A 24115-nucleotide genomic window follows, 5' to 3' on the forward strand; every position below is an offset into this window, starting at 1 on the left:
TTGACAAACGCGCTGCTCTTTTAACAGAGGTGGGGAAGTTAACTAGACGCATGTTTGCAAAACCAACCGCTTAGTCTCCATCCTTTTAAGTTTTTTTTCTCTCGTAAAACCTTCAGATGGAGCGTAAATCTCACCTTTGTGTTACTTGCTGAAGGTTGTTTTCAAGTGTGGAATGAGCTTGTTGCTGCTCCTTGTGGGCGCTGGGATACAAAAACAAAACAAAACAAACAAACAAAAAAAAAAAAAAAACCATCCACCCAATCTGCAGTTCCCACCAACTTTTAGATACCGGTGGGTCTTTTCTGCCCCTGGGGGGGCAGTAACGAGCTTATAACCGCTTTGGCACACCCACAATGAGTCGAAGAAGACACCTTACTAGAAAGCTTACCTGGACAAGCCACACAAAGTTGACCATTAGTACTTTATCGGAAGTGTTTTCAAACGGTATATTTCGGTTTTACAGAAGAGGAGACTTTAAGGGGGGAGACTGACTGGTTGGTTTTGCGAATGTACGTCTGGTTTACCGCCCCCTCCTCTGTGGAAGAGCAGTGCGCTCACAGCAACATCTCCATCTACTGTGCCACCGACCTGATGTGAAGCAACTTCTGAAAACGCACTCACCATACGAAGCTGGCTTTAGGGTTATAATCTATGATCTTGGGGTTATCAGAGTACTGGAACGCTTCTTGGATTTCTTTGGTGGTGTTTTTTCCATATTTCACCGTCACTGTTAACAGGTCTGAGGGCACCTTCTGCCCCCGGTTCTTGCCGGTCATGCAGGTGATCTGTGTGCCGAACGACAGGCTGAAGAGGAGGGAGGACGACCGTGAGCACAGACTTTTCATGTCCGAGAGAACAAAGTTAATACAGCATGTCACACTGTGAACGGGTAGTGCTTACACTTCACAGGGAGCCCCCCCCACGGTGACGCTGACGTCGTCTTTGGTCGCCGTGTCCAGGTCTTTTCCGGTGATGGTGATCACGGTTCCTCCAGCCGCTGGGCCCTTCCCTGGGTGGACGGCGACCGGCTTGGGATCCTGGACAGAAAACATGAGAAGTTGGCTGTTTGTACTTCAAGGGTGATGGTGGGCTCGTTTTCAGTTAGTCCCGAGCTTAACGAGTAGTTTGAAAAATAAAATGCATAAAGAGAAGGAGGGGTACAATGCTCCAAGGACGTTTATTTACTTTTCCCTTTATTTTTTATTTTAAAGATGTTAAAAAACAAACTAAAAAAAAAAACAAACACTTGACTTCATCTCTCCACCAAGGAAGTTTTCATTCATGTTTACACCCGTGTCTGTTTATTTGTTGGTGGAGGGATGGGGCATGGGCCAGGGAAGAACGCATTACTTTTATTTATTTTATTTTTTTTTTAAATCACTTTCCTTAACATTGCGAGATAGGGCATTTTGCGCCTTGGGCGGAGGTATGCGCTCCACTGAGTGCCGGTCCTAGTTGCTTTTGTGCTCGGTCAAATGACAAGTTCAAGAAGCCTGACCTTCGGAGAGACCTCAAACAAAACGGAGGGAAATGGCAGCTAAAAGAGCGTACATTAAAAAGTGGGGTGTGTATTACCCCATATATAAATCTTGAATATGAGCATGAACATTTAAAAAAAAAAAAAAAAATGTTCTGGAAGTGCAGAAAATTAAAATAAAAAAATCCCAAATTGTCGCTAAAATGTTTTTATGCTTCTCTGAGGTGAGGAGGTTTGTGTATAGATAAAAGCAAAAAGCGACAAAGTGCAACGGGTAATGGAAACAGGCGACGAGTAAATCATGACGTACACTAAGCACGGGACTTAAACGTCCGCTGAAGAGACGAAACATAGCGGCAGACGAAATCATCAGTTCTGTGCGGAGGGATAAGGAAACTAACATTTCTCAAATTAACACATAAAACAAGGATAAATGTCAAATTTTCATGTTTCCTCTGCTTCTGCAAATGGTTCAATGGCCCTCGACTGGAAAAGTAGCGCCGACACCTGTTTATCTCGACAAACCAGCTCGGAATATTTGCATAACGGCAGTGGATGTAAATGCGCATTAATTCAAACCTTCTACTGCAGACTGTCTAGAAATTCGATTAAAATTTTGCACTAAGTTTGGCGACCACAGTTTATCGCCCACGTCCGAGTTGGCACCACCGCAGTATTGTTAACGGTGATAAACGGGTCTTTTACCCCGAAGGAAGCGCAGTCTTGTCGACCAGACGAACGGCAACGCCCGCCTGAATCTTAATGTTACTTAATTATGACTTCTAATTAGCTTTTTAATACCGTCCATTAAAGCCTGAGATGTTGCTCAAGAGGCTTTTTCTTTTTTTTCCCCCCCGGGGAAACGGCTGAACACGTTGTGAAGGCTTTGGCGTGAAAATAATCACATTTCAAGAACAAAAATGAAAGAAAAAAAACAAAGAAACCTCAGATCAGTAAAACCAAATGACAGAGAAAGACAAACAAAAACAAAGAGAAAAATTAAATGAGAAGCAAACATTAAAGTTTAACCGAGCAGGGTTCATTATATTCCAACTGCTGCCTGCAAGAGCGAAGGCTTTGATCACATCGAAACCAAAATATATTTTATATTTTCTCCTCAGCTCCGCTCCATGGTACTTAGGCAGCGGGCTATAACTAAAAACAAAACAACAACAACAACAACAACAACAAAAAAGTCAGAGTCACTGTAGGACGTCACCAGGGGGGGAGTTTCATCAACTTGTGTGTTTGAAGAATATTGATAAAGGAGACGGCGGCTGCTGAAATACACCAGCCGGTTGGCTTCCTGTTTGTACTGGGAGGTTTTGTACTGTGCTGACAGCCTGACAAACAAAACAAGAGGGGATATTAATTCTCGGCTACACTGGAGGATAAAGCAGCTTTGAAATTTAAGAAGTCAATCTGTCTGGAGAATTAAGACACAGCAGTCGAGCACAGTGTGTGAATTTTATGGGTGTGTGTGTGTGTGTGTGTGTAAAGGTGTAAATATGAATCCAAAGTAAAGAAGTACAACAGTCTTTTCTAAATCGGCGTAGCACAAGTGTGTGGTGTGCAGCTGCTGAGATGTGATGTGCTTAAGTACTTGGTTTGTCGGTGTTTCAGATTTGTGCTTGCTGTTCTGGCAGAGAGAGCCACAAACACGAGAACAAATATCCCCAAAGAGAAAAGAAAACTCATAACAACTCTGCCTGGTTCAAAGTTATACACAAACAAAACAGTGGCACAGTTACTGAAATATATTTGCTCTGTGAGTCGAGGAAAAAACAGACAGCTCTATATTTTGGCTCTGCCATTAAAAAAAAAAAACAAAACAAAAAAAAAAAGCAGAAATTCAATCCCTGGGATTCAGTAGTAGATCAACAATGAGTAGAGAGGTGAACAAATCCATCTATTTTGAGGATAGAAAAAAAAGGGAAACTCAACTTTCATAATCAATATTCTTATATCTACAAAGGATCAACTGACTACGTGTAAAGTGAAAGTTAGCAGTGCTGAACCAACACAGAAATGTTACAGACCGCTGGTCCCGTCAGCTCTACGGAGCATTTTAGCGTCTTTCAGCTCACTGTTTTGGTTTTATGGCCCAAAAATTTTGCTGTTTTCGAGAGTTTGTTACGTTCCGACTTACGTCCTGCAGGTACGAACGCTGTGATCACGTCAAAACCAAAACACAGCTAACACTTAACACTTAACGAATATCACGTCGGCTCGCCCCGTTATCGTGCCGCCGCGCCGACGTCAGCATTCAGCTCGCAGGTGCAGCCGAGCCCGAAAATTTTTACCTGTTGAGGGTGCTAGAGGAAACAACCGGGGGTCATCCAAGTCACTGAAATTCCTCCGGACAAATGCTCCATTTAAAATGTCAGATGTGTGAATTCTGTTTTAATAATTCAGCAAAACCTGTGTGAAAACTTGAACTTCTTTATAAATACTATAAAGTAATAATAGTTATAGTTCCTAAGATTTTCCTGAAATCAAATCCCATTTTTTTTATTTAAGCCATTTTTCTCTGCAGTACCCGATCAATGTATTTACATTCTGTGATTACCTATCTATATAGTAATTATCATCGTCAATGGTGAGAGTCCACCGTTCCTGTGCTGGATTCAAACTGCCTTTACATCTTTAGTGGCCCTGAAAATCCCCCCCCCCCCGCTTCAATCGACTTCTCGCTGTGAGTGACAAGGTCGCGCAACAAACTATTTTGTACCAAAGTTTTTATTTTCACACGTATCTGCGCGCCGATCGGGATTTAGAAACATCACCGAATCAAAATCTGACGACAGTCGAGGTTTTTGTCTGCTTCTGGTCCCAGGTCTCCGTCGATCAGATTTGATCAAACCGCACCCACACAGTTCTGATGATGTTTTTGAGTGTTAAACTCTCAATAAATAAAACCAAAGGATTTTTTTTTTTTTAACCTTTAGGTTTAATTGTTGCTTATTTAGTCTCAATATTTAATGTTGCAGAGAAATACTTAAGATTTGAAACCAGCTTTCCTGGGTCTTTAACAGACAGAACAGATTGATTATATAATTTACATTGTATTTGGTATGTTATATTCTGTTAAAGGTCAAGTGTTGGCTTTTCCTCTAGGGACGCAACTAACCGTTATTTTCATCGTTGATTAATCTGTTGATTATTTACTGAATTAAATGATTAATTGTTTGGGCTATAAAACGTCAGAAAATAGTAAAAAAAACCAAAAAAACGCATCTTCATGTCCATGCTTTTATCCGCCCGACACTCAAAAATCCAAAAATATTTAGTTTATAATAACATGTGACCAGGAAAAGCAACGAATCCTCACATCTGAGAAGCTAAAATCAGAGAGCGTTTGGTTTTTGCTCAGTACATGCCTCTAATGATCATGATGAAATGATGTTGACGGCAAGACAAACAAGTGAAGGCTCGCTGAGTGAAAGCAGTAATTTGACGGGAGAGTCTACAGATGGAGACATACCGCAAATTAGCCACTTTGGTCTCAGCAGTTTTTGCCTTAATTAGTTTTTTTGTCAGCTCAATAAAAAAAACAACAACCAAACAAACAAAAAAAAACAAAAAAAAACTGAAATATATGTGAGGTGAACAACAGTACTTGAATTAAACAACCGAGCCTTGTTAGAGAAACAAAACAGAACTGCAGTGAAACTTGTTTGTGTTGTCTTGTTTCTCCATTTGTGGTATGAAACTGCTGGAATTTTGCATAATGTTTCGAGCGGCTCGGAATTTGTGTGCAGGGGATATTTTTACCTATTGCTGCTTCTTTAGGGAGCAGATTCCCCTGCACCCTGCTAGAGAAAGGCCGTGCGCTTTTACTTTGTTATGAACCCTCTAATGCTGCTGGGACTTGGATCTCCAAGGGTTTGAAGTAGCTGTGCCGCACCACGTTCGGTACTGCCACGGAAACTTCGATGAGGCGCGTGCGCAGCAGCGTCTGCGGGTTTTCGGGACGCCAGATATTAATAACAATTTCCAAAAGCCTCCCGCAGGTGAACCAAAGATGTTTTTAAGTAACAAAAATCAAGAAACAAAGCTACTGTGTTTCTGACGAAAGAGAGGTGGTGAATGTTATCAAACCACTGTATAAATGGGGCAACTAGCACATCTGGAAACTACGTGTTGAGAGAAGTTTAATCCGGTGATCAGTAAAGCAGATGGGATGCATGTTGCACTACCAGATCTGTGTGGCGTCGGACAGTTCCTTGTGGAGCGCTCACCGCTTTTGACGGTCCACTGATTCACTTGCTGACACGAGTGCACAATACAAACAGAATGGGGGGACCTACTTGTAATAACATTGCTGCATAATGTTACTAGTGATTAAATGAAAAAAAAAAAAAAAAAAAAAAACAACTCCACACTGTATCTTTAATATAAGCGTGGACATGCATCACCACCCAGTAAGCGCCGACTTTGTGATTTGCAGGTCAACAAAGTTTAAAAAATGGGGGTAAAATTAGGTTTAAATGCCTTCATAGTGTCCAGATAACCTTTGCCCTAATGTTTGTTTTAACAGCAGTTAAAGAACTGGCTGCACATTGAAATACAGTCAAGTAACTGCCACAGCAGTCATTTGCAGGGATGTTGCAGATCAAGTTTTTTTTCTCGACCCCGATCCCGATCCGGGTCACTTAATAATCTGCCGATACAGAGTCTGATCGAATGCCTATATTTACATGGCAGCAAAAGATATAAAGCGCCGATCAAACACGTGCTGTGAACCAAATGTCGCAGGTCCCGGTTCGAAACAATAAAGCCGATAAGCTTAAATTAAAGGGTGGGGTGACAAAAAAACAGAAGAGTTTGGGAAAGAAAACTTGACTAAGACCGATCTATTAAAAAATGTCCAGATCGGGGCCAGGAACCGGGCCCTAGAATCAGCTCAGGACCTTTCCAGTTAATTGACATCTGAAATTCGGTCACTTTTCAATCCAATTCATTCCGCTTTCACCAGCACATCTCTTGACTCGCAAACCGCCAAATGAACGCCTACTGGGCCCGTCGGTGTGAAACCATTCCTCGCAAGGCGGACAGCTGCGGCGCACCTTCCACCCGGGACAGATTCAACTCTTCAAACCTCGCGGAAGAAGGATTTCTAAATTTGGATGCAGCTTCGCTGCGGGGTCTGGGCTCAGACATACCCGATAGGTGAAAATGACCTGCGATGTCCCACTTCTCCCGCCCTCCACCTCTATCTGCACTGCTCCGCTGTTGGGAGGTTCAACGGGAAGGTCGAACGGTGGAACCCGCCTCGCCGGGCCGATCTCGCACACCACGCTGTGGACAGAAGGAGAGGGAGAGAGATTAAATAATAACAGCGAGGGAGGATCATTTTCATTATTGATTAATCTGATGATTACTTTTCTAACTGCCAGTTCATTTTATAAAATCGAGTGATCGACTAATTGTTGAAGCTCCATTTCCAGCAGTGTTAGGGGCTATTATGAGGTTCAAATCAACTTCCGACTTTTGTTTGACAAAAAAAAAAAAAAAACAACAAAAAAGAAAAACAAATCTTAGCATAAGGTCCATTGACCAGTGTTTTCTGGAGCTTTTAACCACTTCTCACAGTCTTCCTGAGAAAAGTTCATCCACTGAGGAAGGCAGTAAGACACGGTTGAAAGTTCTGGAAGAAGCTAGTAGCTAGATGTGTCGGTCTAATGTTGCCAAGGTCAAGAATGTTGTTTTTTTTTTTCCCCCCATTCACTTCAACTTAACTTCTACTTGTCCTTGAAGGTTAATTTCTGTTCCATAAAACGCAAACGGTATCCTGCTAAAAAATCCACCGCATAAATTCAAATTTAATACGGAGATGAGTCAACATCAGCTGGAAAGTTGTTTGCTGTTGAAGGCTTTCGACCGACAGTGTTTATCCCCAGGAAGAGATCCCATCTAAATAAAGTGAGGCAGGTACAGGCATCTAAGTTTTGGTTGCTACTTAACGGGTGACCGTGGTTTCGAAACATCTGTGGTGTGGGACTTCCCATGCGTAAAAGCTAAAGCTTTCGCAAACAAACAAAAAAAAAATCCGCAATAACAAGCTTCTGTTCGGCCAGAGAGGGAGAGGTGATATTCAGTTACCTGCAGTGATTGATTAATGGCAGCAGGCTCTCAGAGGTTCTCGTAGGGAGCCTTAGCTGAATGAGACCTTAACGTGTACAGACCACAGCCGGGCTCCTGTCTGCATGTTAATGTAGCCGCCGTCACCCCGTTAGATTACCTGGTAGAGACGGAGTATCTTTCCTCCTGGTGAACACACTCCACTCCGGCCACTGTGATCTTCTTGATGTCCTCCTTCTTTATCCCCATGTTGGAGCCTTTGATGGTCACCGAGATCCGACCGTTCAGAGGACCGAAGCGAGGGATGATCTGCAGAGGGGGAGGGAGAGAGAGAAAAAGATAAATAAAGAGAAACGGTGAAACTAAGACGTCCAGCCTGCTTGATGCGGTAGATTGAATGAAACGCTTCGAAAGGAAGCCGCCCGTCCGAAACTGCAGTATTACGGCAGCGTTTTTAAAAAAAGAAAAAGAAAAAAAGGGACTGACCACAAACATCGGTGACACCGGCTGCCGTCAGAGGGCACACAGAAAGTGTTAGTTGCTTCAGTTAAGAAGTACCTGCTCATTATATCCCAGTTCTGAAGAAAAAACTAGGAAATCATGTTGCGGGTAAGTGAAAAATAGTTCACAAACTTGACACAAATATCCATCAGAGCTTCCCAGAGAGACTCACTAAAATTCTTGATTTGAGCTGCCGTGCATTATGGACCTGCTCGGCAAATATTCATTCGACGTTTATGCTGCATACTGGCCGACGTGCCCTGGTTAACCTGCAGTTTTCAGCCGCATGATAATTTTAGAGTTTGCTAGTAGACATATGTATTTTTCAGGGGGTTGTAAATATTTTAGAAGCTCTGTGTGTGTGTGTGTGTGTGTGTGTGTGGAGACTTCCCAAGTGGCAGATAAAGAAAGGGAGAGGGGGAAAAAAAAAAAAAAATGCATATAGCATCTTTGTTAGTCACACAGCGGTGAAACCATGTTTCAAATCTCACCGTTGATTCGGTGATTCATTCCATTACATTTATACATCACATCTTTATCATCGCTTAAGGAAAGACCATGCCTACATTAAAAGGGAAATTCCAGTCCTTTTTTTTCTTATCCTCATGAGAATTTCTCTCTTATTCGCATAAGAAAAAAATATTCTCGTAATTGTGGCTGTTCTGACTACACAGACCAGAACAAATGAACCTAGGTATTTTTAATAGCTTCGGGAAGCTTTCACGGTTTTCCCCGATATACATTATTTCGCCGGTTCCTACGTTTCTCTATGATACGACGATAATAATAAGACCCTGGTTGGAAAACACCAGAGTTTTACTTCAACATTAAAATAATTTTTCCCTCTGGGAGCACGAATGTGTGCAGGAGGTGAGGATAGGATTAGCCTTTATTGTCTCCCTCAGGAGAAATTTGTTTCGGGCGTTCAAGAGAAACACAAGCAGCACACAGCTTGTTACTACAGATTAAGGAGGATTAATTTTTTTTTCTTTTTTTGCTTCCTTTAGAGTTTGATATTTGTTGTGCAGAAGTTGGTATTTTGATGCAAGAGAAAACGTCAGGGGTCACCAAAATCAATACAGTTACAGCTACATCCTCTTGGGATCATGAATATCCACAGTGAATTTAATCCTAATCGGGATATTAGTTGATCCCGTTCATACAACAAAGTGGTGGCAGCTCTAGACAAAAGCTCAGGTTCCACGACAGTCATTAGGGTTCATCTCCTGGGGACCAAGAATATCCCGAACGAATAATTATGTAAATCTGACCAGTGGGTTTCTGAAATGTCTAAATCCAGATTAAAGTCTGGTCAAGGTCGAGAAACTCTGGCCTGACGGTGGCACTGGAGGAAAAGTCAGGGCACCATCATGAACATCCACAATGACTTTTATGCCGGTCATGTTCGTTAGTAGCTAATATTCTGACCGGATGGTGGTGCTTAGAGGTCACCAACATATTCAGGTTCCCCCTCTGTGGATTAAGAATATCTACTGCCAATTTCATGGAAATGTAAACAGGTTACTTCTCTTCATGCTCACGTGGGAATTTCGTCCCCAGATGGTGACACTAGAGGAAAAACACTATGGTTTATCCTCTGGGGACCATGACTGTCAATCTGACAGTTGAGGAATACGTAGCCGGACTCTGGACCAAAGTGCTGGACTCCCTGCTACTAGGAGGGCCAAACCAACCATCTACCGCAGGTTATTGTGTTCGTTTTGATTCTTGTCGTCTTGCACAATCCGATTCCCTCACAGATGCATCTAAAATCGTTCTCGTCCCCTGTCATCCATACGGTTGCTTCCTTGGGTTATTTCCTGTGACTTCAGCACATTTCAGAAGGTGCCGTCAGCCGAGTGACAGTTCCTCTTCGGTTATTCTTTTGAAAGCACTGGATGAAGTCCGCCGCTGTGCTTTTTACTACAGAAGATACATTTCAGATGAACCATTGTGATTTATGTCAAAAGGCTGTCTGGTCCTCTGTAATGACGAGAAAGGGGAAAATTCAATATAGTGGCCCTATGAAAGGTGCTTTTCACAGAGCTTCCTCTGTATCTCTGTACTCTGTACTGCCTTTTAAATGACACAACCAAATCACAGCAATGAGCTTTAAACTGAGGCCACTTTCTGCTACCATACAGATTATAAACGGAACATGCTGCTACGAAATTTCTTGACGCCAACAGTTCTGAAACCTCTTATACGATGTCACTGTTTTCTGTGTCGTTTGCAGCACTTTGAATAAGGCTTTACCTGTTTGTTGCAGAAATACACCTGAGTGGTTGTCATTTTTTTTTGGGCCATTTCATTTGTGTCAAGTGTAGACACTTTATTTGTATACACCACTGTAGATACTAAGCCGTCCCCTATTCAGCAAGAAGGGGACGTCAAACACAACCGTCTCTTCAGTATTTGCTGCATTTCTAAAGCCTGCTGTAACTTAACCCGTGCCTCGTAAGTTCATGTAGACAAAGGCTTAATACCAGAAACTGATATCCTGGTATTTCTCAGGTATTCTTGCCAAAATCCGGTCCCTCAGGTGAGCATGATAAAACCGGTCAGACGCTTCGATGTTACCACCCAGACGAATGGTTATGCTGAAAAACCGCAGATCAAATAATTCTGTATGGTTGGCATTGTGTTTTCTGTTCTGCCTAAAAGGCATTTAAAGTGATTTTCTCTTTGATTTGAAACTTGCAACTTTGCCTTTCGGAAACTATTAAACTTAATACACTCAAAGCCACATTGCAAAACAGTATCTGTGCGACATTTCGGCATATTGCAAATCTACTACAGGCTCTGCTGCTTTGCGATTCTTATTGTAATTCTGCTCTGCTACCTCTGTCTATTCTGTAAATGTTAAACCTGGAGGAGGGTCATTCTTCTATTCCTTTTCCTGAGATTTCTCTCTTTTTTCTTGTTAAAGAAGTTTTACCATATCCAAATCAACGGTTGAAGGAAAGAGTGCATTTTGTTTTGTACACCTTTCAGACCCCTCTGAGACAACCTTACAACTTGATTTGCAAATACCCGATTTCAGCTGCATCACACGGTTTTGCCTTACAGGGTGCAAAGGTCACCGTTCGCACACCTCTGCTAAACAACAGCACAACAAAGGGCCGATGGCAACATGGAGACTTTGCTGCTGGTAATATAAGCGGGTGTGGCCCCCACGTTTGTCATGACTCACATCAGTGATCTGAGGGTTGGGGCACTGCGCGGGCTGCGGCGACGAGCAGAGTTCCCGGTAAACACAGGTGCGCGAGGCGGCGCACCAAACACACTGGTACTTGGCGTCGGCGTGTTTGCACAGACTGCAGTCTTCTCTTCCCACTGAGCAGTTATACAGCACCACTGTCGGAGAGACGGGGGGGGAGGAGGAAGAGGAGGAGAGGTTAGGGCTAATTAGCATAATTTAGCTGGAACTGAATTGGAAATAAGTGAGAAAGAAAACTCAGACAGCTTGCTCACCGCACTTTCGCTCCTTATTCTGATTTGTGGGAACCTGTGAGTGTGTGTGTTTGTGTAAGCGACACACCAACCTGTCAGGGTGCTGTCAATCTTCCTCTCAGTGTCTCTGTCTTTGATATGGAAGGACACGTTCACCTCCTGCTCCTTGTCATAGGCAAACTGGATGAGCGCACGCACGTGCACACACACGCACACACAGACACACACACACACACACATTTCCCATCAGGTTTTCATTAACACATAGTACCAAAACATTCCTTCCTATTTGGAGCTCAACATTAAATTACCTTGCATCTACCTAACTGTGAAGGTCAGCACACACTTTCAGAAACACACACACACACACACACACACACACACACACACACACACACACACACACACACACACACACACACACACACACACACACACACACACACACACTTACTTACTTACTTACTTCTATTTTTGTGAGGACACTCATTGACATAATGCATTCCCTAAACCCGAACCTAGTTCTACAATGAACCCTAAAACCAAGTCCTCAAACACTCCGAAAGCTATACAACTCAAACTGGTCCTCACAAAGATTGAAGTAGACAAACACACACACACACACACACACACACACACACACACACACACACACACACACACACACACACACACACACACACACACACACACACACACACACTCTTAAACTACATATTGGCAGACCTATACTCAGCATTAGGTGAGAGGATCAATGGAGGCAGAAAAGAGGAAAAACCAAGGGAAGACAGCAAAAGGTCACTGAATCTCCCACACACACACACACACACACACACACACACACACACATTAATTGCTACCAGCAGTTCAGTGACTCAGGGAAAATAATTATGTTGCTTTGTAGCCCATTTGGGGGCGCCATCAGACACGCGTGGCCATCTGTTTAACACTCAATAAGTGTGAGTATCAGTAAAATGGAAAGACAAATAAAGTATAAACCTAAAAATGATAAATATAAACATTAATATAAGATGTCAAAGTCAACTAAACAAAAAGAAATCAAAGAAATACAACTAGAACCGAGCTTGGAACCTTTTCCGAGTCACAATTTACTCACGGATTAACCGCTAATGATTCACTAACTCCCTACTTATCATTAATGATGCACTCTCTGATTTCGTTATACCGCTTGGCAGAGTTCACAGTTGATCTTCAAAACACAGACAGAGGGCCCGGAGTACCTTCAGCATTCTGAGGACAGCTAATGGACGCTACAGAAGAGTCCGGGGGTGTGTTGTTAAGTGCACTAAATGGATTTCATTTAGGTTTTTTTTGGGTGAAGATGTAGGAAAATAACTAATGCGTCACCCCCAAGACAAACTCAGAGATCGCTTTCTGTTTTTATCTGCTCACTTGATTCTATTATTTTAGTGCCTTCCTGGCTTTGTTTTTTTGTTTTTTGTTTTTTTGCTGATTGTAGATTACACTTATTTTATATTTTGCTAAATAATGTCTGTGTGTTCTGCTAGTCGTCGTCACGTTATGTCCTTAAAGGCTTTTAATATGTTCTTATTTCTGCCCCTTATACTTTTAACACTCACCTAAATAATGACATGCTGCCTTTGTAACTTGCTCAACTTAATGAGTACATTTTTGTTACATGTCCCTCTCTAAATGTAATTTTGGAGACACTTTAGGGACAGTCTGGCCAGATACTGCTGTGCTAGGGCAACTTGGTTAACTCTAAATCTGCAACATTAATACATATATTGTACATAAAGCTTAGCACTAACTGGAGTAACCGAGTTGCAATGTAATGTAATAAGCCAACTGACTCACAACGAAGCAGTGTGTGTTTTAGCAAATGTAAGGATACTGTGATTATCCTTATCGGCTGGAGGGTCTGCGCCGTAGGTAAACCTGGGTGAGTTCTCTCCTTTATATATACTGACCTCATAACCTTTGAATTTGAACTTTGACCCCTGCTCCTGTGTGACGTCCTCCTCCGTGTGCTTCATCAGCTCAGTGCCGATGGCGAACCTCCGACCCTGGAGACGGAGACAGAGAGCGAGGTTGAGTTGAGCGAATGATGTTTGGATGTGTGTTAAGTCAGTCCATCGGCAGGTCCGACGCATCTCTCACCATGTAGATGTCCAGGTTTCTTCCCTGGAAGCTGATGGGGATCTTGAAGCCCACGGGGATCAACAGCGGCTCCGGAGACTCAAACTGAGGACAACTGTCAGGCTTTATCACAGAAAGAGAGACAGAGGCAGAACTATTATAAGTAATGTTATCTACTTTTTACAAATAAGCTTAAAACATTTCATTTTAATTCAGCTTTTAATTAGTTTCAAATTAGCTTTTCATTAGTTTTCTGCGTGCGTGTGTGTGTGTGTGTTCATTTCCCTAATGTTCTATCAACCCTGTGAAGCACTTTGAGCTGCTCTCCTATGATCCTGTGCTACACAAATAAGCCTGAACTTGAAATGCTGAGTTCATCGATCACGTGAACACACAATGGTTCCGTCCGGCCCTTCAGATCGTCATCTGGTGATTGACGGGGAGCAAAAATATTGCAGGTCATTTAGTGATCCTGCCATAAAAAAATCATCCCAAATTTAACATTTAATTCAAACCTTAACTAACAAATCTCTAATTTCGCAACTTGAAACTAACAATTTTATCTATGAAGTCCGATGTACACAGTCTGTTAAAAAGCAATAATTGCTTTATTCTTTTCACAGCATTTCCCACACAATATTCAACCCTGGACAGTCGTCCACACATACGACCAGCTGGCTGCAGTTTAAGATCTTTTAATCCTATTGGAAGTCATTTTACATGAATTATTATTTGAGAGACCTTGAAAACTAGCGCTGCAACTAAGAGTTATTTTCATGATCGATTTGTTCCATGAAATATCAGAAAAATTTACTTAGCTGAAGATCATGTCTTCGAATGGCTTGTTTTCAATCAAAAATCCCCAAATTAATGCATTTTCTGTTTTCAGTGATACAGCACATGGCAAATAAAAGCAGCAAATCTTCTTTTTTCAGAGGCTGAAATTTGCAAATATTTGTTGAGGAAAAAAATGCCCATCACAAGTTCCTAAAGCCCAAGAGTGACGTCTTCCAACGTGTTGTTTCGTCTGAACAACAGTCCAAAAGCCAGAGAGATATTCAGTTTACAACAATATAAAACACAGAAAAGCAGCAAATACTTTGCGTAAAATCTGTCTAAAGCGATGAATCAGTTATCAAGATAGGTTCGGATTATTTTTTCTGTTGGATGTTTGTACAGCTCGAGCAAACACACGTGCACACACCTGTCGTGGTTTGACGATGTGATCTCCACCTATGAGATCGTCGCTGTCACTGCAGCTGTGATCCTGAGCGTTCCACTGACATCCCCATTCACTGGTCACACACGCTATACACCTGAAAACACAAAATACTCTCGTGTGTGTGATACAAGTGTGTGTGTATATATATATATGTGTATGTGTGTGTTTGTGTCTGTCTTACGGTGCGTTTTGGTTCTTCCTGACTGTAGCAGCACAGTTGTAGAAGTGATACTCTCCAGACGTCACCTCGATTTTGTTGTTTACCAGAATCTTGACTGGGACAGACACATAGTCTAAACACACACACACACACACACACACACACACACACAAACACACACACGCACGCACACACAAACACAGATGCAAGTAGAGAATAAAGAAATACAATAAAAGTGAAACTTCCAGAGAACTCAAGAGTCTCTGTGACATTCAGACAAATCAATGATATAAAAAAATGGTGCAAAAGACCAGCAGACCTTTGTTCCCTGAGTTTTGCCTAACAGGCTGTGTTTCCTCCCGGGTTAGTAACGTACACTAAAAGCAATCTAATGCTTTAGATTATAGATTAACAGGATAAATTAAAAGGAACAGTTTGACAATTGGGAAATATGAGCATTCATTTTTGTCGTCAGGAATTCCATGAGAAGATCAATACTACTCTCATATTTTTAAGCTAAATATGAAGCCAGAGGCCAGTTACCTTAGCTTAGCATGGAGACCAGAGAGTGGGGGAAACAGCTAAGCTTAAATTCAGAATAAATACTGCTAAATTATCTGGTTTCCCAAAGCTTTTTTGAGTCAAAATAAGAAAAAGAGCCTTCTAAATGGTTACCGTCATTCCCAAATCCAGTTACCGGTTTTAATGTTGTGGCTGAATGGTGTGTATTTGCATAGAAACCTTCCAACAGCGACGCATCTCGAAGTGATTTACATAAGACATAAAAAAAACGAATGAAAAAAAGATATAAATAAAGGCAAACACGTAACGTAACATAACAGCAGATCAGAAATGTATTTTGGCCTTAAACCAACAGTAGTGCTTCAAAATCAACTGGCAAGATGTTGGCAATGCTGCCTGCTAGACGCAACTCAGGGAACAAAAAGTCCTTCAAAAATCACAAACCACTCCACCAGAATGGTCCACGTATTAAAAACACTCGTGTGCATCCTGTAAACCCTCCATGTGTCCACCTACCCTGCCGGTCGGGAGTGGGTGGGATTTCCGCGGGGCTGGGCAGCGAACAGGTGACCAGCACCTGACCGTCAACGCTCATCACGGCCCCGCTCACGACGGAGCCGAAAACACAGTACAGGGTGTCGGGCGGCCTGACCCTGGGGAGGGTGGGTACGCTGATGTCAACCTGGAGAAGGAGTGTAAAAAGATGGGGAGTGGGAGGGAGAAATGTCGTAGGAGGAGTTGAGCGTTGTAGAGAGCGAGAGACGCACAAGAGCAGGAAAATGAGAACACTGAAGTAATTATCTTTCACTTCTCACATCTACTGGCCGCAGTGAGATGAAAGAAAAACAGATGTGTCTACTGGCAGACTGAGGGAGGGAGCGGATTTTCTGTGTTTCAGTGTGAACGACAGAATAAAACTGGGTGTGAGTGTGACAGAGTAACTACGATAGCAATGACGTGTATGGGCAATATTAAAGGAAATCTATCTCTCGGCATAAATGATAAAGCATCTGGCTAACAATATTTGTGTGTGTGTGTGTGTGTGTGTGTGTGTGTTAATGAGCAACAGCAAGATGTGAGAGAATACGTAAGAGTCGAAGTACGACTGGGCTGACCCAGGATAAGTTGTGCATACATCTGATCATGCCTGTGCCCCCATGCAGGCATGTGGGTCATTTCTTCATATGTGTGAGTGTGTGTGTGTGTGTGTGTGCGTGCGCGAGTGCAGTAATTACTATTCAACTGTGCCGTTCAAACATCAGCTCCTCTCATTAGTCCTCGCTGACCTCAACCGTTTTAATTCCACTGCTGAAGTTTTAATTTCAAACTTTCTGATCTTGGGTAACTCTCAGCCTGGAGAGGCCCCTGAATGAATTCACCGGAGACCTTTCCTCTTCTTAAGAGGCAAAGTGAAGCAGCATGAGGCAAAGTTTCTTAAAGCCAAATTCCAACTGTCTTTTCAGATTTAGATCACAAACTGGGCGCTGCAACAGAGGCGACGGTCCCAAACCCGCTAATTGAGATGCGGCAGCTTCATCTATCTGGGCCCAAAAGAAATTCTGGTGTTTGCCGTGATCCAACTTCAGGATCGTTTTGTTCGGAGAAAGCTGGACTCACCTCCTCCCCACCAGAAGCTGAAGTAATCTCAAAAGGATTTAGGGGTAATGAAGTCCAAATTAAAATAACTCAGAATCAGAATTTCTGATCGGATTTTTACAGATTTGCTATGTGAAGCACATTGTGAAACACGACAAATTAAAATCAGAAATATGAGCCGCAGACTTGAGAACCAGACTCAAGACACCGACTGAGGACTTGAGAATCGACTCGACTGACTCCACAAAGACTCGATTTATCACTTCAAAGCAAAAACTTTCAAGTCTCCGGTTTTTGAGTTGGTAAAATCCTGGATGATAAAAAGCTAAAACAAACAGTCCTTCAACAGAAAACCCTGTCCCATGAAAAATGTAGCTCTTACAAAAACTAATTTGCATTAGCAGATGAATGCTGCCACTCCGAGTATGTTTTTTTAATCAGTTAAGGTTAGGGAGCGCGGGTGGTGTTGGTTAACTATTTAAAAAGTCAACGCCGGTGTCAAGAATGAGTCATCAATGCACTGTCATCAATTTACTGCCTTAATCGTGTCTTTACTTGATGCATAATCCCCCCAGTTCATCCATATTTTACGCTCCTGGCTGTCATCGCAGGAACAGTAATCATGCAAAAGTAAAACAGATAGAGAATGTTTTCCAAAACAACAATCTTTCCCTAAACCCTCAAAGTATTTCAGTGGCCCAAACGCGCCCAGTCATTCATCCTGACCTCCTCTGCACGACTTCTGTGCAGTACAGAAGACGTCACACTTCCTTGATTAGAACAAATGTTGCCAATTAACATAAATCAATGCAGCAATTATTTTCCCTCCAATTCATATTTGACAAAGCAAATCAGTAGTATTTAAATCGATTTTGTAGGAGACGGGGGTTGTGCATTGCCAGTCGGCTTGCATATTTAATCCTCAGGCCTGCGGAACAACAGGACTTGGTCTCACTTGTGTTAAAACTATCAGGAGCTTTGGAAGGAAAATGTTGGGACGGTGTTTCACCTACGTCTTTACACATCCAGCAGCAACAGGGCAACATTATCATTCATGTGGACTCGTGTCCAGCTCCTGAGAAAAATATCTGGCTCTTTAGCTGCCAAATGTTCCACCTTCCTCGCCAGTCGGTTTCTGAGACTGAACCAAGACAGTAAAGTTGCCGGGCTTGTAAAACCAAAACGATGAGCTGAAAGGCGCTACACATCTTCACAGAGCCGGGGGGGGACCGCAAACCCGGTGATCATTCACTAGAAGCAACACTTTTCACTTTACACATAGTAATTTGATTTTTTATTGATGTAAAAATATTGATTAGTGCACCTTTTAAAGTGTCAGAATTTTTAACCTGTCAAAATCCCCCAACATTGAAACATCATGACATGTTGCTGAAAGCTCCAGAAGGTTTCCAGGAAGTGCTAAGAATTTACTGTCAAACTAGTATTTCGAGGTTCGACAATGAACCTTCAAGTCATATTTAATAAAGACTGGCCTTGTATATTTAATTATCAGGCTCCCTCAATCAAAGTATTTGTCTCAGCAATGTAAAAAAAAACAAAAACAAAACAGCCACAGCTTTAAAAGACAAAAAAAGGTCAAATGCTGTGTCCTTTAAATGATCAGCTCACAAAGCCCTGAAAGACACGTGACTTGAAATTTGCCCTCAAAGACCATGTTTGTCTTTATACTTTGCTTCGAGAGAACTTGAAACTTTCCGTGGACGTGTCTCGACTGACTTGAAACCTGCCCCCAAGGACTGAAAATCAGCTCTTCCAAGTAAGACAAATATAAAACTACAGACAAAGTCTCAGCTGCAGTGTAAAAAGGATTCAACCCACCTACTTCTATTTGCATAGTGTTTATTAAGAACCTGACCTGATGCTGATTATCACGCACCCATAATGCTAATCTATTGTCCTCATCAGGTTCGATGAGAACTACGTTACAAAAATTACCAATCACCGATGTTACAGTCTACACACAGAACACATTTCTCTCCTCACATCAACCAGAGCAACGTTCATTTTTTTTATTCCCTTCAAACGCGGCGAGGTCCTCCAAAGCGGCGACTCGAACCAATCCACGTTGTGAACAAGCATCGTGCGTCTTTATTTGGTTCACGGCCGACCGTGTGTGCCAGACAAAATCTGAGCAAAGTCTAAGAGTAGTCTTTGTTATGCCACGAGTAGAAAGGCATCATGGGGGGAGAAAAGCGTGAGACAGACCGGCGTTGTACATCTTTAAGAACCATGTGTCTTTTCCGGCAAATCAGCTCTTTGATCACTTCCTCATTCATTAATTCAGAGAGTTGAGCCGTCGGGTTCAGATGGAGCAATGCACCACACTTCCCTCTGCTGGTATTTGGCACATAAATGCATATTAATGCTGCTAAAGCATTAAGGTTTTAAATGTGATCAAGTTGTAGGGATTAGTTCGCTCAACATTACCTTCATGCTGTTGGCCGGGATCTTATTTTGCCTCGTAGAAATGATCAGACAAGAGTTTTATTCTCATTTTTAGCTAGAGAAAGCCTTTGAAACAGCACTTTCAGCGTGAAACCCATCTAATCATATAATTTCAGGGCTGTTAGCACTTCAGCTCACGTGACCCCACGACCGCACCTTTACAGAGGCCGAAGTGAAAGCAGAACCCGCGGGTTCTGTTCCAGAAGGTAAGAAAACCTTATTAAAAATCCCATTTGACATTCATAAGAACACTAATAACTAAAAATCGAACCTGGGAACAGGGTCTTGCTTCATATGTTTAGATAAGGATGGCAGTTTTTTGAAAAATGATCTAATGCTGGTCTTTAGTCAATATACATGATTGGCTATGTGTCCCGGGAACTTGTAGCATGGTAAAACAGCCACTACCATGACAAACTGTTGTTCCGAACCTAAGTGAAATTAGCACTGTTGGTGCTGTTTCTCAATATCGATTCACTGAAACGAGGCGTCATCAGCAGTTGCTGGGTGTGAAACAACATTTACGGGGGAGGCACTATTTCCCTTCATGAGCTGAGTTGTTCTTTGTTGCTCTTCAGAGGAACTGTCAGCACATACAGTATCGATTAGTGTGTGACATACATTTGGCTCATATCAAAAAAATTTTTAAATCATAACGTCGCCGCGCTTCAGAGAATAAGAAGGTTAAGAAGAGAAATGCTGCTGACAGCACAGAGCCCCTTTCCCGAGGTTCGACCGGTTTAAAATTTCCTCGGCTCAGGGGGAATCCACACCACCGAGGGAGAAACAACCACGTTCCCTCACATCCTCCGTGTCACTCTCTCGTACCTGCCGGGTCTTCTTGCAGCTGAGGTTCGGCGGGTTGAAGGCCTGGATCTGAACGCACTGCTGGTTGGGTGACCACAGCCAGGTGTTCTCCTCCGTCGACCTGCTACACTCCTGCTTCCTGGTGCACCTGTGAGTCGAGAAGACGGCGATAATATCAAACTTCACGAATGATTCGGTCACATGTGAGTTTCATTAAATAACTGGAGAAGTGATATTGATAGTGTTGCCCAGTGTTGCTTTTGTGTCATTACTATAAACAAATGAGACCGTGGAGACGACCGGTAGCCCTGGTATCGTTACTAAAAATGACCACACTTAGATCAGACTTCCTCCCTTTTAGCCATTAACCTTTTAGCGGTTTGTTTAATAAAAAACTTTTAAAGCCTTAAGACCCAGTCACACCATAAAAGCGGCGCAGTGAGGTTTATACGTGCGTGCGCTAAAGGCTTGCTGATGTAGGGACTACGTGCAGGGCTAGTGGGCGCGCTACCGTAGCTGGCGGGCTAGCTGCTAGCACACGAGTAGAAAACGAGCTCTCCTCACCTAGCTAGCTCAGTAACTGTCACTTAGTTCTGTCGAGACGGCTACTGCTGCTGTTGGTCAGCTGGGCAAATTCGCGTGTCAGAATTCAAAAACATGCGGGCTTGACGCGAGTTTTATTTATTTAGTTTTTATTTTATGGATTTACCTCTCCCCCGAGTGTGAATCCACTAATCACAGCAACTGCACTTTAAAAGCTGCCATGACGCTTATTTGCTAGGGAGGGCAGGTGTAACTTGTTGAGACATTTGCCATGATATGGATTAGGTTTCGCCAACTGTACTGGTATAACGTAGATTTGAATTTTTTTTATTTAGTTTTTATTTTATGGATTTACCTCTCCCCCGAGAGTGAATCCACTAATCACAGCAACTGCACTTTAAAAGCTGCCATGACGCTTATTTGCTAGGGAGGGCAGGTGTAACTTGTTGAGACATTTGCCATGATATGGATTAGGTTTCGCCAACTGTACTGGTATAACGTAGATTTGAATTTTCCTGGCACTTAAAGTGCTCCGCGGGTATTAGCACAACTCACTGCACGTTAACCAGTGAGCGTACACTTCCCTTGTACTCTCCAACAAACATGTTTGAATCATACGTTTCTGTCTAATCCTGATCTCCTGGCTCAACTCAAATGCAATTAAGAGGTTGATTTAATCCGTCCACAAAAAGCAACCACAACAAAAAAAACAGTCCGGTTTTCTATCCAAATGTAGAGCCAATTGTAACCAAATTCCCAGAAAAATCAGCAAAAGAAGATACGACTTAATGCGAGTTAGTTAACGTGCGACTGTGACTCAAATGTTAGGAGTTGGTTCATCAAGATTGGTGGCGCTAATTCCACGTTGCAGGAGAAGAAGGGGCAGCGAGATGACACAATTAAAGGAGAGTCGGTCAGACCTCAGACACTGCAAAACGATCTGGAGAACATGATGGAAATATTTCTGTTGGTTTCGCGTATTAATTTGAGGGAAGGTAGAGTCTCTTCATCGCATCACACAGATCTTATGTCACATGCTTCGTGTAAGTCAGGATTTCTTCACCAAGTCTCTTTCCATCGCACTTTGTGACCTCTGGCTTTTAATCAATACACCAGCTTTTCCACCTCAGCCAAGTGTTTTCTTTGTCAGAATTTCCAGCATTCCCACTGCAGCTCTTTTATGGGCAAATTGAAAACGCACATTCAAACAAAACGCTCTTAATGTTTGTCGAAACCTTTACACAGCCAGACAAACACAGAGTGACTCACTTTCCCTCCAGGACACACCAGCCACAGTACGGATCCTTCATGGAGACACAGGAGTGGCAGTCTGTCTTCAGGTGGCAGGCCTGGACTGGAACCTTGGTGATCTGCATGCATATGACGGGCTTTTATTACGAAGGAGCTGTTACTGTGAACAACACGCAGGTGCTTCAGGGTGAAAGAAGACACACTTTCGATTAGGACAACAAACAAAAAAAAAAAATCCATAGATTTAAAACTGATTATGCGAAAGCTTCTTATGCTTATATTAGCATTCAGCTCAACGTTCAACCGAAGCCCCGTTCAGACTGGACTCGTTTCTCCAGGGCAGGTTCAACATTACCTGCGCTGGTCAGTGATTTTGATCCCATCCGGAGAGTGTTATGTGAGTCATTTTTTAACGCCCAGTAATAATTACAGCCTACGATTTTTCTGTGAACTCACTGATACTCCTGTAATTTAAAGCTTGTCCAGAGCGACGTCCTTGTATTTTAGAGTGGATCTCTGAGGTTTTTTTTTTTTTTTATTCCAAGTGAAGAGCTGCTGGTCCTCCTACGTCTACTTTAATCAGCTCGGTGTGAAATTTGAGAAGTTTGAAATTTGAAAACAGATTAAGTCGAAAGTGTTTTTGCAAATCGGATGGATGGAAACCTGCTAGCGCTAACGTACAGGCCTATTTTGGAGCCAATGTGACGACAGAAACAGCTAAAGCCATCAGGAGACCAAGACCCTAAAAAAAAGCCAATAAAAAATTGCTGTTGTAATGTCAGCAGGTAGGTACTGGTACTCGCTTTTGAGCCCTGGTTTTAGCCTATAATTGTTCATATTTTGGCAAACTGGGACCGTTAAAAGTATGCCGAATTAGCTATTAGCACTTCCTGTTTGCAGTGTACCCAAGGAGGTGAGCCCCATTTTCCTTTGCCCCATGCATAATGTGCTTGTAAAGGATGGATGGTACTTCGGCAGAGAACTTCTTCCAACAAGCTTTGTAAATAATTTTCTCCTCTGACACAGAAGAGGCCGGTCTAATAAATTTAAATGAGCAGATGGAACAACCTCTTGTATTGTCACCTGACTTGATCAAAGTGAATTGCCCTCTTGAAGTGCATTGTAATTAATTCGTTTCTAAATCAATAACATCAATTTCGCCCGCGTGCGGCGGGAGAGAACGATGGTGACCGAAAGATGAAAGAAAGACAGATGAAGAGAAGAAGCAGAGAGGAAAACAAAGAGGCTCAGAGAGAAAGAGGATGAGTGAATAAATCAATGAGTGACTTCTGTGTGGTAATGTAGACGGATGTATCGGTGCTAGTCGAACGAATGAATAAATGATCAAATAAGCCAGACCCCATAAATGAAACACTCATTAAATCCCTGACCCTGATGGATGAAATGGAAAACAAGAAGGTGGCTCATGACCGAGTCCCTGACCCTCCTCACGTGGTGACACCAAGGTGTTAGATGGATGAAAGGGCGTAGACGTGGATTTAATAGAAAGAATAATCAATCAGTCTGTGTCTACGTCAGTTTGACCTTTTTCTCGTTGGCGATGTACACGTGTTGGAGGCTGGAATCGAACAGCAGGTTCTTGTTGACCTTGCTCGCCGTGACTTCGCCCAGCGCTCGCCCGTAGACCTCGGGACGGGCCGACAGATGCACCTTCAGCACCTACAGAGACACAAAAACCCGCGTTAACGTGCTGGGTTTCCTCCTTCATAGTCAGCAAGTGCTGCCTACTCAGGACAAGTTATGACAACACACCAAACGACACAGAACAGACAGGAAAGAAAAAACAGTCTGTTGTTGGTGAGTGCAGCTTTCTCACTGCAGAGTGCTGATTTAATTTCAAGTTTTGGTCATTATTTCCCACAACAGATGTGGGGAAAAATGTCAGCACACT

General features: G+C 42.6%; 1 protein-coding gene across 2 annotated transcripts in view; it reads right to left on the reverse strand.

The window, feature by feature from the left end:
* Positions 1–24115, reverse strand: part of plxnb2a.1 (plexin b2a, tandem duplicate 1) — a 173719-nt gene that overhangs the window by 23721 nt on the left and 125883 nt on the right. For both annotated transcript variants that reach the window (XM_040140381.1, XM_040140391.1), the window contains 14 exons: positions 23749–23883; positions 22222–22322; positions 20431–20557; positions 16057–16222; positions 15040–15151; positions 14841–14952; positions 13658–13759; positions 13468–13563; positions 11608–11695; positions 11256–11419; positions 7722–7870; positions 6643–6778; positions 901–1037; positions 622–804 (listed from right to left, as the gene is read on the reverse strand). In XM_040140381.1, the coding sequence (XP_039996315.1) occupies positions 622–804; positions 901–1037; positions 6643–6778; positions 7722–7870; positions 11256–11419; positions 11608–11695; positions 13468–13563; positions 13658–13759; positions 14841–14952; positions 15040–15151; positions 16057–16222; positions 20431–20557; positions 22222–22322; positions 23749–23883 (1808 nt within the window). The remainder of the gene's footprint in view (positions 1–621; positions 805–900; positions 1038–6642; positions 6779–7721; positions 7871–11255; positions 11420–11607; positions 11696–13467; positions 13564–13657; positions 13760–14840; positions 14953–15039; positions 15152–16056; positions 16223–20430; positions 20558–22221; positions 22323–23748; positions 23884–24115) is intronic.

Source organism: Xiphias gladius, chromosome 2, assembly GCF_016859285.1.
Source record: "Xiphias gladius isolate SHS-SW01 ecotype Sanya breed wild chromosome 2, ASM1685928v1, whole genome shotgun sequence".
NCBI classification, from domain to species: domain Eukaryota; kingdom Metazoa; phylum Chordata; class Actinopteri; order Istiophoriformes; family Xiphiidae; genus Xiphias; species Xiphias gladius.